Genomic DNA, 16,992 nt, shown 5'->3' with positions numbered 1-16,992 from the left:
GTTTTTTTTAATACGCCAGCTGTAGTTCCTTGGTGAGGGACCCATGATAAAGGCATAAAGAAAAACTATATAAAAATAGCATTCTTTGCACTGATGGTCTCGTTTGCTGTTACATGTCATTTATGATCATCAGAGGAAAAATTAGCACGTTTCAGAAATATTTAATAGTTCCTTGCAGTACCTTTAAACAAAGGCAGTGGTTGGGATTTAAGATTCTAAAGGCGAGTGTAGCTCCAACAACAGCCACTGGGAGGCACCACACACAATATTATTATTCAGATTGAATTGAAAAAGGGAATACGTGTACCACCTGATGCATAAACAGGCAAATGTAATGACATCTTATGTTTTTAGATCAACACATGAACACATCACTCCATGGATTACTATTGTTATTTGGATGTTGAATTGAACTATTTTGTCTTAATTCTTTAAACAACACATTCGCACATATTTTAAAAGGTGCAACCCAACATTTTAGTAAATCAAAAATCTGATGACGATTAAATGGTAGAACTGCTGGTAAGAAAGAATAACTAGGACATAACTGAGTATAGGGAAATTAGACAGTTCCTATCCGCCTTTTAGACATCTCAAATTCTACATTGCAATGCCCTGCTAAAAGAATATATCTATTGTCCTGTCCATCATTACCTGCATCAAATCAGTCACCTGTTGAGCCCCCCCCCCCTCCCCACCCCACAAATATCAGCCAGATGTCAGTTCAAGTCAAGCATAATTTTTATTATGAGATACTCAAACACAACAGCATAAGTGCCATGGTTCACACTCAAAGCATGGTCTAACTCACACAGTTTCATAAAAGGTGTCTTGCGTACAGTCAGTGACACTCACACATTGTCCCTGCGTTCCGAATTGCATACTATTTCTTTTTTCTATTCTACCTACTACATCCGACGCTAAAAATAATCTAGTTAGGATGCAGTAGTCATACTATTGGGACATACTTTTAATTATTTGTTTCATCATAACATTGTGCCTTGATCTTGCCTCTTTCTTTTATATCCGTCGCATCCCCGTTTGTTTTAATTTTGCTCCGTCGATGTGACGTCACTTCACGTGCGCACTGGATTATGGGTCAGAATCGCCCAAATAGGATGCTGTTTTCAACACTAAAAATATTGGCCGGATGTAGTAGACATCCGGGTCTTTCTAACCATCCTAAATCTGGCCACAAGAATCGGGACATCCTAAATCTTTTTTGTACCATACTAAATAGTAGAAAGTATGCGATTCGGAATGCAGGGTGTGTTTCCTTTTAACAGACGTTTGGACACAAACAGTAACAATCTTTCACTTTCTAGTTCAGTTTGTGGGTCTCTTCACAAAGCAGGTATTCATAGAGGTATAAACATGGATTATCTGGCAACAGAACTTAATTTAAACTCTTTAATTTTATTTTATTCAGTGTGAGGGGGGAAACAAATGACATTTTATTTGACCCAATCCATCGTACCGCTTCTTCAAATATTCCATTGTTCTCTGGAACATCATCCAATTTATACATGAACAAATAACTGCTTTAAATCTAACTAAAAAGTTAGACCAAAAAAACGCAACAATGTCCATAAGGATTGTCTTGATATTTATATATAAAAAAAATATTTTGGGATAAATGGTTGATTTACATGTCAAAAAATTAAGAAATGTAAAATATTGTTTATATGTAACCTGGATTGCCCCCCCCCCAACAGGCACTGTTCCTCTTTAATTTCCACACTTTATATATTTCTCTCTCTTTGATCATACTCTACATAAAACCAATAAAAGAAAAGTTTGAAAAATATATATATATATATTTTAACTTTCTTTGTAAATTTGGACTTTTTTGAGTTGTTCATTGCTATTATTCGTCAGTCTGCCCCAGGACAGCTGTGGCTACTCTCGTAGTTTACCACCACCGGTATGACTGTGTGTGAACGAATTGAACCAGGAACCCTGTAAAGCGTCTTTGAGTGCCTAGGCAATAAAGCGCTATATAAAACCTATCAATTATTGCTGATAACAATACTTGTGCAAAATCTCCTTGGTAATCTCCTTGGTAGTCTAATTATTTTGGTGTTGGCTGTCTGACGGCTGCAACAGCATTTGGTTTTTCTCTCTGAGCTTTTCCAGCTCCACATGTATAAACATCAGTCATGGGCTCAGATCTGGGTTCAAAGCTCACAGATTTGGCTCATTTTCACATTAAAAATTGTGATTTGGATGTCTACTAGAAATCCTTTTCATTTTGTATTGTCCAAAAAAAAACCTAATATTTGCCATTGCTGAATCTCCTCTTGCAGCTTCTGTCTGAAACGCTCCATTTAAGTCTCTGTCAGCCCCTTCTTCCAAAAAGCCTAGTCTGCTCTGATTGGCCCTGAATCTAACTGCTGTAGGGGTATATGGGGGTGTGCTCTTAGCGGGTGGAGGTAGTGCTAGATTTCTCTCCCCTTATGACGTCATAAGGGGAGAGAAATCTGACTGAGGTTTTTGAACACAGCTTTTCAGAAAGGTGGCGGTGGAGAAAAAGAGAGGGTTGTTATTTTCATACTTTTGGAGTCACATTAATGTTGAAAAAACATGAAAAAGTGCATTTTGCGTAATAGGTTAAAAGAGTCCCCTAAATTTGGGACTTATTTAATATCAAAATGCCAAAACATCAAAACATGACAGACATTTGAAGGCTGTATAATTCGTAAATCGTAACGCCAACCCACGGAGACTTAGCACCCAACTCTGTAGTTTCTCAGCTGGACATAGCCTTTTGGTCAAATTTGGATGATTTTTTTTTGGGGGGGGGGGGGGGGGTTCTGGCACTCAGATCAATGTATTATTACAGCTTCAAATCAGAATGACAGAGAAATATGACGACTGTTACACCCGTATAAATCCCATTTGTGTTGTTTCACAAGTAAACACTTGGTCAATACGTATTCCATTAAACGCAAAGACAACTCAAAGATGAACCAACAGATGGAACGTTGAAGGTATGATAACTGTTGCAGTGGGACTTCTTCTCTTATTCATATCACCTTGGTTTGCCTTATTGTGTGAAGACTTTTGTCTCTGTTGAGCAGAACCAAACGGTTAAATCACGTTCTTCACATTTGATCTTTTCTAGACACCACTGCACTTCACCTTTTATATTGTGTGCTGTTAAGTCCTTTTAAGATTAGCCTTATATAATGTGCTGTTTGTTGAATAGGAATGGATACTATAATATAGATCACAGTAGAAATAGCTGGCTGCACTATGGCTAAATACACTCTTCGGTTCCAAACTGGCTATTACTCACACTGTCCTTATGATCTGACGTGATTTGAGATCGCCCTTTGAAAGCAAACAGGCTTACAGCGCTTCGGCTACAACACCACACACACAAACACACACACACACACACACACACACACTGATGGAGGAAAACAGTCGGACACACAATGTTACATATCTGTCTCACACCTGACATACCATAAACAAAGGTAGATGGCTCTTGCGATGTGTAAACTCTGCCTCCAAAAACTAAATTAACTTGCAACTGTTACTAGCACACACACACACACACATACACACACACACACACACACACACACACACACACACACACCCACACACACACTAATGTACAAATGTATTGAGAGCGTTTCCTAGTTAGGCCCAGAGGTCAGGTGCCATGCGACTATAAAGTAAAGGCTTGAATCTCTATCAGTGCACAAAGGAGCCACTCTGAGCAGCAGAGACAACCAGGGCAAATGAAGAAGACAGAGGGGGAAGATAAACAGACTCAGGGCTGCACTACAGCAGACCCAAATGGCAGCGATGACAAATTAAGTATTTGAAATGTTAAGACTTAAACACCCATCATTTATGTATTGCAGTGTTGACGAAAATAAATAAAAGAAAAAACAACATTTTGATGCATTTGCAGAAGCCTGTTTGGTTAGTGTCACGGCCTCAGCTCAAGGGGAGAGGAGAGGCAGGACTGAGCTTTAGAAGTCAAGATCACTTTAAGTCATGGAAGACCAAATGCCATGTGTGTTTCATTTGTAGAATTTTTAAGGAATTTTTGGTGGAAAACTTGGACGGGGATTCCTTAACATAATGAAACATTTCTACATTTCTATTTACCGGACAGGCATTACACAACACTTGGTTCACACTCATTCTAAAAAAATTTGAATGTTCATTTGGTATACTTTCTATTGAAAAATTCTGATGAGTTATTAGTGTAATCTCTGGAGTGTATGGGGAACAGTTCAAAGAAATTGAACACAACATCAATTATACTCATTTTAAATAGTGTAAAAGTAATCTGAACATACTTGAAGAAAATACACAAGTTTTGGTTTGGGAGATTATGGGCCTACAGTAAATATACCATACAAAAAAGGATGAAATGAAGGACACATTTTAATTTAAATGCCTTTATCTATTGGACAAAGGATAAGGAAGCTGTGGAAGAAAATGTGTACTTTAGTATTTAACCAGGGTGGTAGAATGGACTAGAGGAAAGGTGGCCGACCAGTAACCATAAGGTCGCTGGTTCGATCCCCGGCACCGGACAGGAGGGTGTCCGATCCGACCTGCTCTACTCGGTGGAAACGAGGCATTAGTTGTAAAATTAGTTGTGGCTGGTATTACGCCTTCGGTGCCCACCATCTCTACCATAGTGTCCTTGAGCAAGACACTTAACCCCAAAACTGCTCCAGGACCCTGCGCTATGACCCCCTCCGAAGTGTGCACTTGAGAGGGGATATACGAAAAGACTAATTTCAATGTGACCATTGACTAATAAAGTAACTTAACTTAACTGGTATTGTTATTCAAGGACTGGCTTACACGTAACTGACAACCCTGACCATTCCGCTCACATACCACAGAATGCTAAATCCAAAGTGCTATAGTCAAGTGGTTGAAGTCTGATACAATTTTCCAGTGGAAACTTTGGAATTCACTTTCGGGCGCATACAAATAAAAATTGTAGAAAAATATGTTTTTTTTTTGGTAGTACTTTAGATAAGAAAAAAGAGCAAATTCTCCTCCAACTCAAGGTTTTATATTTTCAGTTGCATAAATACAACATACAGCTCTGGAAAAAATTAAGAGACCACTCAAAATGTTCAGTGTCTCTCATTTTACTATGTTTAGGCATATGTTTTAGTCGAATGAACAATTTGGTTTTATAATATGAACTACTGACAACATGTTTACCAAATTCCAATACATTTTTTGTCATTAAGAGCATTTTCAATAAGTTATGTAGAGGTGAAGATTTAAGAAAAATCCAGACTGGTCTCTTAATTTTTTCCGCGGCTGTATTTCTAATAAAGGACGATGTGACAGAATTGTAAAAGGCATAGTTCAACATTTTTAAATTTTTAGTTTTTTACTTGGCTCGAAAAAGACGACCAAAACCAAACCTTTCCTGTAACTGTCCGTGCATTTTTCTGAAGAAGGGACATAGGTCGCTCATCCAGGTTAGCTTAGCTCAAACACTGGTAGTCAAAGGGAGTGTCGGCTTATAGTCACATCACTAAACGGTCCCTGTGTGCTAGTTGGGACTTGTTTATTCACCACGTTATGTTGTGCTCTATATGTTTTACACTTTGTTATTTTAGAATCAAATACATATGCTACTGGAACGAAACCAGAAACTGCCCGTGACAGCACTGTAAACCCACACCGCGGTGAAGTTAGTTTGAAGTTGGAGAAAGAGAAGCCGTAGCAGCTGATGAATGTCTGTCGAACATCCAACGTCAAACTAACTTCACCGCGGTGTCGGAATTTTGAACTATTCCTTTAATAAGAACAGATCTCAGACAGAGGATGATTTATATGTCTGTGAGCTTAAAAATATGTTTCATATGAACATCTTTCTCTCACATACTCAAATCACATGACTCATGTATAAGGAAGCAGAGCTGTACAACATGAGTGAACCAGCTGCAGCTCTTCATGCACACTGGTGGGGTGTCTGCTGGAAAGGAAGTGTTCTCTAAAGGCCAGGACACACCGGTCCGACTACCCGAAAATGGAGTCTGCCGTTTCAGGCAGCTCCAGTCTGCCCGTCGCGGCCCAAAAAGTGCCAAGAACACACCGAGCCGACTACTGACTTTCCGTACGCTCTGCGCTTGTGCGGGACGCAATGTCTCCATAACAGCAGGCGGCGCTAATATGTATTGTGGCCCAAAAAAATACGGAAGCCGGAAAGCTCTCTAGACCATAAACATAGATAGAAATACGTATTTATATTTATGGACCATAAAGAGCACCATTTTTAGCAGAGAGTGTCGAGCATGGTGTCGAGTAGTCAACAAGGGTTGATGCATGCGAGTACTCGCTGAACGAAACAAACAAACATTAAAACATTAAAACAATGGCTAACTGTTGTTAGCTGTTTGTGCTACCTACCCGGGCTTCACTGATTTGCTAGCCCTCCACCAATCAAATTGCTCCAACTGAAAGACTGCCGGCTCAAAAGAAGCCCGACGACATCTACGACGACCGACGTCACGGCACACACCAAACAGATTCGTGTCCCCGCCCCTTCCAGACTCTCCGACGGCGATTATCGGGCCGGTGTGTCCTGGCCTTTAGGCAACGGCTTTACTTGGGCTATGTAATGCAAGCTAGGCATGCAGGTAGAGCACAACCTGTTTCGGTTAGTTTAGCTAGCTTGAATCTCATAGGGTACTTGTGTAGAGATCATCTAATGTTGTAATGCTCATGAGAGGTCTAGATTTGTAAAACATACCCACTGTTGCTGTTGATAGGCCCTACATATCTACCCAAAGAAGGCAATAATCCCTGGCTATACAACAAATACTTCATTCCATTCATGTAATAAAACTACCAAGCATGCCGTCTCTCTCTTTGTTGCTGCTTTCAAACATAATCCTGCTTCTTCCTCAACTATATTACTCTATTAATGTCTTATTCTCCTGATACTACCAGTATGATATGATAAATAAATCTTTGAATTTTGCTGGTCAATAAATGTCATTTCATGACCTTAAAACTCAATACAGTGTCATGCAATCTTAACGTATGAAACAATTCAAATGTTCGGATTTTGGAAGCTCCAAAAACAGACGGCACCACAAACCAACTGACAGACTGAAAGTATCAGTAGAAGCACTGGAATATTATAATTCCCACTTTAATGTATCTAGATATTACAGTAGACACTGCACAATCTTTAAAGCCACTGTGTGTAGAATTTGACAATTTCTATCTTAGGTTAAAGCAGCAAATTTGACTGGAGCAGCTTCCACCAGGACTGGCTCTTTTTTCTACACATATCTAAAGCTAACGTTGAGACAGACGCTACAAATGATCTACACACAGTGGCTTGAGCATGTACCCTGCATATACTACGTTTACTACTGCATATGTAATTGTTCTATTGCTCAGCAATATACCGCTCAGGACAATAATTCATATACCAGCATTATTACAAGGTATAGTACCATATAAAATGTTGCAACTACTGTTATTTTGATCATAAACTTACTGTCTAACTGGGGAAAACTTTTTTTGGACAATAAATAGTCCATTCATATTTCAGTTGTTTTTCCAAGCGCACATGCCAGATGATTCTCCAGCATGCACTCATAACTTGTAACGTGTGCCCTTCTCATAAACAGTAGAATAGTACACTAATGAGTATGCTGACTTTTTGTAAATACTAGTGCTTGGTTTACACTTAACAGCACAGTTCGATTCGGTTCGGCACGGCATTTTCACTGCTGACAGTACCCTTGTTGGGGGCGGGGCAGGGGGGTTATGCCGGACGGCGATAAATACATATAGTCAATTGTTCAGAGCATGTAAAGTGCAGGCTGCAGCAGCTACGTAACTTTGACATCATAGTAGCGGGACACAGTATATCCCGATGATTAATCACACAGTAAACAAAGAGCTGCGTACTAACATCATTCTCAAAGACTCTTAACTCTTGCCAAGGCGACTACATACTGTGGTTTATCTGTCGCATGGAAATAACCAACGGACTGTAGGACTGCAGTGTGTAGCTCCACCCCCTTCTGGGATGGTTTGGTACCCCAACGAAAGGGTGACAGAAATAAGTGCAGTACGGCTTTTCTTATTTTGGTCTAAACGCGTACAGTGAGTGTGTGCTGAGCTGGACTGTACCGCAGCGCTCAGATGACACACGGCTAAAGCTACAGAGCATAAGGCTATGGGACAAGGGAAGTAGGAGGGCGCTAACTACCAGCCTCACATCATTTCCCCATGAAAACTCTCTGAGGAGCCAACAGAGGACTCTCATTAAAAGCTCAACATAACAAATAAATAGGCAGCAAAAAAAACAATACTTATAATTTCTCATTTAAACAACAGGATAGGACATACCACAGGAAAATATTCAGTTCATTCTTTTTGTCAACTGGATTTTTAAAGGTTTGACTCGCATTCATTACTAAAGGGGAGATCACCTGTTATGATACGTTATGAACCGTCCAGAGCCCTTAGGTCGTCTGGGACAGGTCTACTTACAGTCCCTAGAGTTAGGACTAAACAAGGAGAAGCAGCTTTTAGTTATTATGCACCAAAAATCTGGAACAAACTCCCAGAAAACTTGAGGTCTGCTGCAACTCTCAGTTCTTTTAAAATCGAGTCTGAAGACTTTTTTATTTCCATTTTAACCTGCAATTTTTTTTTATTTGCTTCTTTTATTCGCTTTTAAATGTTTTATAATGTGTTTTATGTATTCTAATCTTGCCCCTGTAAAGCACTTTGAGTGGCCTTGTGTCTGAATTGTGCTATATAAATAAACTTGCCTTGCCTTGCCTATCCTGCAACATATTTCTAATCAAATCCGTGAACTCAACTGAAGCCATTAAGTATTTCACTAAATACTATATGTATCTAGAGATGCCACTACTACAAATAACAGAGCATGGATTCTCATGGCTTCGGCCCCTAGCAGCTCTCAACATGGAAGATCGTTCTTGTCCTTAATGACAAATTCCTATAGTTTGGTAATTTCTTTTAAATGAATGAGTGAAATGGAAGATGGAATAGAAACTGCTGAAGCCAGGCCAATAGACTTGTGGCCCAGAGTCATCCAATGGGATGTTACCGTAAAGCACTAGATGAATGTGCACTGAGAAAAAGTAACACAGACTGGTGGCCGCTGAAATAAAAGGGTTCGCTGTTCACTCCTCACGGCCCAGTTTCAATTTACACTCTGCAAGTTAAAACAGAACTTCCTGTAGAAAAAAAAACCCACACATGCTGAACTTTTAACAACACTCGCTTAATAACTAAATCATTTGTACTAAGAAAGACAGCTGTATGTTAGCTGGACTAATGTTTATAGGGGGGAAGACCACTGGGCCCTGTGCTGCTGTTGTTATTTCATGCAAACAGTTGCAGAGATTGTATATTGTGCTGGGAGGCCTTTCACTGCACAGTCTGGTATAAGTAACCTCTTTTGTAGGCGCTGAGGGGATAGAAGGTGGCCACCACAAACTTGCCGTCGAAGGTGCGTCCCGTCAGCAGCCTCTGAGCCTCTTTGGAGTCACTGGAGTTGGCGTATTCTACAAACACCTGATGGACACACAACAGAGAGAAGGAAGGGTGGATGGATGAGTGGCTGAGGTCTATGGGTGAGGGTGTAGCTCTGATACAGATCAAAGGAAAGTGAGGTTGTTAGATTATAATTTAGTACAAACACATAAATTAGCAGTGTCTTCATGAAGTTTGGTTTGCTAACTGTCCAATCAAGTATGCACATCTAACACACAGTGGAGGTTAACTATGGGAAATAAAGGGTTATTTGTTACACTGAGCGTTCCCAGTAACTCCTTATCTTTACAGGTGGCTTTCAAAGAAACCACAGTCTAACCTGTCCTTTGCCCGGGTTCTCCTTGGGGATGAGCAGAGACACCACTGAGCCGTACTTCTGACACTCTTCCTTCATGTCATCCAGGATGTCTGGCGGGAAACAAAGACAGACATGTTGGATTACTAACCCTCTACACACTGGTTAAAGGGTGCCGGTTTCTAGCGTTCTCTCTTCTGATTGGTAATTAGTAGTGGGAACCCCCGAAAAGTTTATTTGACGATTACATGCAGAGCGAGAGACGGAGATCGGCTTTCTGAAACGCGCACACTATATAAGTGATCTCTGTATGAATAACACTTATATTAACATAAATACATCGCTTACTTCACCTTTAAGAACCAGCTAATGAATTCAGACATTCCCAAAGTCATCATTTAGACATCGGATAGGTAGATGGGTAGATGGATGGATGGATGGATGGATGGATGGATGGATGGATGGATGGATGGATGGATGGATGGATGGATGGATGGATGGATGGATGGATGGATGGATGGATGGATGGATGGATGGATGGATGGATGGATGGATGGATGGATGGATGGATGGATAGATAGATAGATGTGACATACCTTCATACTCTTCTTCATTATGCAGGTGGCTGTCATCGATCAGGTTGAGCAGACGCAGGACAGGAGAGGGCAGCAGTACCAGGTCCTCAATGTGAGGAGCTGACAGATACATGAGGGTTAATGTGGTACACTGAGAGATGTGTATTCATTATGCTGGGCGTCTTGAATATTGACACATACCAAAGGGAATACTGAAGAATGGGTTGAGCAGGGCAGTGTCAGCTGTGCATCTTTGCTTTGGATCATTGAGAAGCATGCTGCAGACACAGTGAAATAACAGTCAAATGTAACTAGACGGCTATAGACAAGTTGCCTCAACATTTCGTTAGCCTCATAGCATAATTGCCTAAATCATATTTACTCTACATCTACTCTATTCTACAGTACATCTACTCTACTCTACATCTACATCTTTTCGTTAGCCTAATAGCATAATTGCCTAAGTCCTATTTTAAGGGTTATATAGTAGGGTAAAGTAGATGTAGAGTAAAAGTTGATTTAGGAAATTATGCTATGAGGCTAACGATTTCTGAAAGCTGTAGGTGCCCCTATTTATTTATTTTTGTCTTCTTCTTTATTGATAAGAAGATCATACAACACACCAACTAAACTCACACAAGCTTGGGGGTCTGAGTTAAATGTAATGTGGAACCATAGTGTTGTGAAACAATGTTTTCATGTCAGCATGTTTCTTGTAGCCTGGTGAGACCAGCCCGGAAAGTGCGCTATAGCTTCACACTTGTTTCTCTTGAGTAGCTTAGTAGAAGTTAAAACCGAGCATCAGAATTGGGAAGAAAGGGGGTTGAAGTGACTTTTAACGTTGCATGGTTAATGGGGACAACCGTGGCTCAGGTGGTAGAGCGGGTTGGCCAATGATCCAGGGGTTGGCGGTTCGATCCCCGCCCTGCCACCTGTGTCATGGTTGTTGTGTCCTTGGGCAAGACACTTCACCCACCTTGCCTCGTGTGAATGTGTATGACTGCTGTATGTTTGAGGTGGTGGCCGGAGGGGCCGTAGGCCCTGAATGGCAGCCTGCCCCAGGGCAGCTGTGGCTACTATCGTAGTTTACCACCACCGGTATGACTGTGTGTGAATGAATGGAACCTGGAACCCTTTGAAAAGCGCTATATAAATCCAATCCATTATGGTGCAAGGCACAACTGAAATCGAGACTCATCAGACCAGGCAAGTCCAATATTTTATTGTCCAATTTTGGTGAGCCTGTGCGAATTGTAGCTTCAGTTTCCTGTTGTTAGCTGACAGGAGTGGCACCCGGTGGGGTCTTCTGCTGCTGTAGCCCATCTGCTTCAAGTTTGGTCGTGTTGTGCGTTAAGAGATGGTATTCTGCATACCCTGGTTGTAACGAGTGGTTATTTGAGCTGCTGCGTTTCTATCATCTCGAAACAGTATGCCCATCCTCCACTGACCTCTGGCATCAACAAGGCATTTTTCGTCCACACAAATGCCGCTCACTGGATATTTTTTCTTTTTTAGGCCATTCACTGTAAGCCCTAGAGATGGTTGTGCGTGAAAATCCCAGTAGATCAGCAGTTTCTGATATACTCAGACCAGCCCGTCTGGCACCCTCAACATTGCCATGTTCTAGTCACTTAAAACCCCTTTCCTCCCGATTCTGAAGCTTGGTTTTAACTTCAATAGGTTGTCCTGTTCAGGTCTACATGCCTAAATGCATTGAGTTGCTGCCATGTGATTGGCTGATAAGTTAAATGTGTTAACAAGAAAATTAACCGCTGTACCTAATCAAGTGGCTGGTGAGTGTATATGAAATATATTTATACTATTGTATTGTCATAAATGGTGAATCTTCAAACAATAGACCAAACTGTTTTGACCTTAGTCTTGTGTAAGATAAAGTCAGGTTGTTAAAACTAAGATAGTATGTATGTATGTAAAGTAGACTAGTAGCGCCAACGTATGTTGTTATGTCTCACTATTCCAACCCTGAAAATCTATCACGTAGGGTGATATTCAAGCGTTGATAGATTTTGCTATAACTTCTGGAGAATGACTGCATTCTCATTTCATTACAATCCCAATGCTGTATTGTTGTCTTGACTCATGTTTGTTTATTTTGTAATTAAACATTGTGTCATCTGGTATTAATTGCCTTATTCTCATCTTTCTATATTCTACATCATCTGATATTTCAATTCCACGACATTGCACATTTACCTTTTGATAAGGTCTCTGAGGTGATAGACGGGGATTGCAGGGCACACCAGGCTGTTGTTGGCAAAAATATGGTCAACAATGGCAGCACAGTTTTCCTAAAGGAGAGAAGGCACTTTTCTTTATTCATTCAAAACATGGAAGACTGTTCTCCACTTGGTTAACTCAGGGCAACTATCATACCTATGTGTACATTTAATAACCTTCTTAAACGTCCACACATTTCTTTGATACCATCAAAATAAATCATATTGTCTAATGAAAGTTATTGCTAAATAACTAAATAAGTCCACCAAATATTCATCATCATCATCTTCAACCGCTTATCTGTAGTCAGTCAAATATTTGAATTGATTATTCTTCTTTTAATCATCAAATCTATGACTTTGAACCCTTTAGAACAGAAATAGGTCTCGCTCCGCCAACTCTTCAAGCTAAAATGCAACTTTTTCCTTACATTAAGCCATACTAAGACCTTCTGATTCAGAGGTAGAGTCACTGATTCTGTAGAACGCTTGTTGTCAAAATCAGTGAATATCTCCTCATGATCTGCTACCTGTCTGTACTGTGTGTTCGCTGAAAGAAATCCAGTGTCAAAAGACAGCCTAGGCTCTGTAAGCGGGCATTTAGCTAGCTACAGCAGACCCCCCTTTGTTTACATACCATTTTACAGAGCAAGACTGTGTATTAATTAACACCAGGTTATCTTGGCGAGGGGATATTCACTGATTTTGACAACAGGCATTCTCCAGAATCGCTGACTCCCACCTTTTTAATTGAATGAATATCATGTTATCTGAACCCTCAGAAAAGATCTTTGTGACATACCTTCCACTCCTTCGAGCGGACAGTGTCTTTGAGTTTGATTCCTGAGAGCATCTCCAGCAGGATGATGCCCAGGCTCCAGAGGTCCACCCCGGCCGTGCAGCCTGAGTCCAGCTCCAGCCCGGCCTGGGCCAGGCTGTTCTGGAGCTCTGCCTCTGGAGCACGGTACCCATCTGTCTGGATGTACTTCACATCCTGGAGGAGGGGAGGGGAGGCAAAGAGGAGAGAGTTACTTATACAGGACTCAGACGGGCAATCGTCATGTGCGTTTAGAGCACCCCCCCCCCCCATAAAGGCTCAGTCCATGTTGCAGATCTGTGTCTCTCCACACTGTCATTAAAGCATGGAAAATGCAAAAAAAAAAAAAAGGAGAAGGAGAAGAAAGAAATACAAGACTCATGTATCCTACTCCTCTCTCCCCGACCTTCCAGCCAGCAGCTGCACCCACCTGGTTTCCCTCCTTGAAGCTGAGGCCGAAGTCGATGAGCTTGAAGCACTCGTCGTCGGCGCTCCAGAGGATGTTGCGTGGCTTGAGGTCGGCGTGGACGTAGCCCTCCCTGTGAAGGAAGGCCAGAGCCTCCAGGATGTCTCTGGCACAGTGCTGCACCATCCACATGGAGTGGCCCTGCTGGGGTCTGACAAACAATATCACACCATCAAGTTAAAACTATACTGTATGTATGACAAAAACACATTTAAAAATGTCAGTGTATTAGCTACACTACACACCTAGCTAAAAGTAATGCAAGCTAACACAACCGTCCTACAATAAATCCTCCCCGTTTCACGAAGGTTATAACGTTGGGCTACTGTTAGTACTGTTTAGTAGGAGGCTTTCATTCAGAAGTGTATGATCATTCTGAAGGCCACAGTTTGTGGTGCTGATAAATGGCATTGCTTTCTTTGTACTGACTGACCTTTATAGTCTGTGTGGTACAGGTGTTTGGATTTGTTGGGCCAACCCCTTTATACCAATGAGGCTGCGCTTAATAACAGAACAACCTCTGTGTGGCCTGTCACAGTCACACCCTGCGTTCAGAATCTCTTTCTTTTTTCTATTCTACATACTACATCTGATGATTAAAATAATCTAGTTAGCATGCAGTAGGCATACTATTTATTGGGACATACTTTTACTTATTTATTGCATCAACATTGCGCCTTGATCTTGCTTTTATATCCATCGCATCCCCATTTGTTTTCATATGGAGGCTCCGTTGATGTGACGTCACTTCAGGTTCGCACTGGATTATGGGTCAGTCGCTCCAAATAGGATGCTGTTTTCAACACTAAAAATCTAGGCCGGATGTAGTAGACATCCAGGTCTTTCTAACCATCCTAAATCTGGCCACAAGAATCGGGACATACTAACCCTGCGTTCCGAATCGCATACTTTCTACTATATAGTATGTAGAAAAAAGATTTAGGATGTCCCGATTCTTGTGGCTGGATTTAGGATGGTTAGAAGTACCCGGATGTCCTACTTCATCCGGCCAAGATTTTTAGTGTCGAAAACTGCATCCTATTTGGGCGATTCTGACCCACAATCCGGTGCGCACGTGAAGTGACGTCACATCGACGAAGCCTCCATATGAAACCATCAGGGATGCGCCGGATATAAAAGCAAGAGGCAAGATCAAGGCGCAATGTTATGATGAAATAAGACAGTAAAGTATGTCCCAATAGTATGCCTACTGCATCCTAACTAGATTATTTTAATCGTCGGATTTAGTATGTAGAATAGAAAAAAGAAAGAGTATGCGATTCGGAACGCAGGGTAAATCTTTTTCCATACTAAATAGTAGCAAGTATGCGAATCGGAACGCAGGGACAGAGTTCTACTACATGAGAAAACAGATTAGGGGACTTGACTCACCTACCAGCCTGGCTCCCACTACTGCCACGTACCAACAGCTCAGACACACTGACATCCAGCAGCTCCAGCAGCAGGCAGCGGGTGGCAGACCCCATACAGCCGTGGTTAGTGAAGACTCCGTACAGTGTCACTGAAGGGGAGAACACATCTGTCATTAGTACAATACTATACGCCAGGACTCTGCTGTACTTTATATGACTTAAAGAAAAAGTGAATATGAAATGTCATGCTGCTGGACCATGCTCTTCAGTACAATAAAGATGACAATGGAGTCACACTTAAATTACTTTTCTATTATTATCCTTTTTTCTAGGTATTTTTTGTTATTAACTTAAGCCTTAGAAATGCTTATTCTATTTAGTTGATATTTTAAATGGCTTGTTTTTCTTTGCAATGCTAAGCTTCTTCTATCTATACTCTATGTTATCCTTTATATTTGCTTTTATAATCAAGTCTTTGATCTTGTGTATATTTTAACGTGAAGCACTCACTGCATGCACTGACATTTAGCCTACATTTCAGGTCAGCTAACTAGTTTCGCTGGCTGACTGAATGTGCTGCTTACAGGGGGCAGCCTGAGAACATTGTACATGTTTCAATAGTGCAAAGTGTGTTTACCTATGTTCTTATGTCCCTGATGTCCCTGGATGTCTTCCAACACGGACCTCTCCTTGTGAAAGCCGTAATCTCCTCCCTGAGTGTCGGCCTGGAACTCCTTGACAGCGGCGGTGGTGGCTCTGTCTGAGCTGACCTGGTACACGGAGGCCGACACTCCCTGGCCCAGACGCGATTGGACGGTCCACAGTTCGCCGAAGATCTCGAACAGAACGGGCTTCATGCTCTGGTCCACGCTGCTCCTCTGGCCCGGCATGATGCTGTCCGAACCCGGCGGAGGTGCCTGTGTCTTAGCGCTGGGCTCGACGGAGGAACCACCGCAGTGAGCCATTGGAGGAGAGGTAAGCGGCGGCTAGTTGACAGGTGGAAGCAGCTGCACCAGCATTGCAAACCGCCACATAAAAACTACCTAGGACGGGTCAGCGACAGCTAGCGCACAATACAGCTACACCCACACCCACACCTGGGACCTTGTTAAAACTAAGCTCAGAGCAAAACCTGGGCATATTAAAGTACGTTTACCTACCGAGGCTGTCAAAATGAATTGGCATTAGTCAGCTGAGAAAAAGTAAGCTAATTAAGCTGCTTTACTTAGCTACACTAGCTAGAGTTTGAGCACAAAAACGAACCACTTCAACGAGGCGTATGGAAATGTCCCCCGCCATTTGTATTGGCTTTATATGACTTAAAAAAGCGTATTCGTTTTAGTTTAATCTGCGGTAAAGTTTTGTCGAAGTTGTAACTCAGGTTGTTGATATTAAACTGACTTCCGTCCCTGGGTGTTGCAGAGCATTTTTTCCTGCAGTCTGCCCCCTGTCGGTATGGAATACTAGCTACATGTCTACATGAGTTCATCCCACTATGGTTCAACCGCACTGTAAATTATTTTTAATTGTCAAGATTCCAGGTAAATTAATACCCCCTTTCTTTGTAGTTCTATTCCTTTTCTTGGATATGCAATTTGGATGTGCAACGTGATTAAGGCGAGACACTGTAGGTGTACATTTAATAAATGAAACTATTGCCAGTCGATTACTTTAGCC

The 16,992-nt window shown here is 41.5% G+C and overlaps 1 protein-coding gene across 1 annotated transcript; it reads right to left on the bottom strand.

Annotated features, from left to right (window-relative positions):
• Window positions 1-795: 795 nt before the first annotated feature.
• Window positions 796-16,693, bottom strand: uhmk1 (U2AF homology motif (UHM) kinase 1). The gene is made up of 9 exons (XM_080032910.1): window positions 15,953-16,693; window positions 15,335-15,464; window positions 13,907-14,093; window positions 13,462-13,653; window positions 12,637-12,731; window positions 10,624-10,700; window positions 10,444-10,542; window positions 9,872-9,960; window positions 796-9,573 (listed from the first exon to the last, which is right to left on the bottom strand). Exons 1-9 carry the CDS (start codon window positions 16,278-16,280, stop codon window positions 9,427-9,429), a joined length of 1,344 nt encoding a protein of 447 aa, XP_079889036.1. The 5' UTR covers window positions 16,281-16,693; the 3' UTR covers window positions 796-9,426.
• Window positions 16,694-16,992: the final 299 nt, after the last annotated feature.

This window comes from Ammodytes marinus (assembly GCF_949987685.1).
Source record: "Ammodytes marinus genome assembly, chromosome: 8".
Taxonomy (NCBI): domain Eukaryota; kingdom Metazoa; phylum Chordata; class Actinopteri; order Uranoscopiformes; family Ammodytidae; genus Ammodytes; species Ammodytes marinus.
Note: the sequence above shows the minus strand (reverse complement) of the source record. Positions and strands in the feature narration are given on the sequence as shown.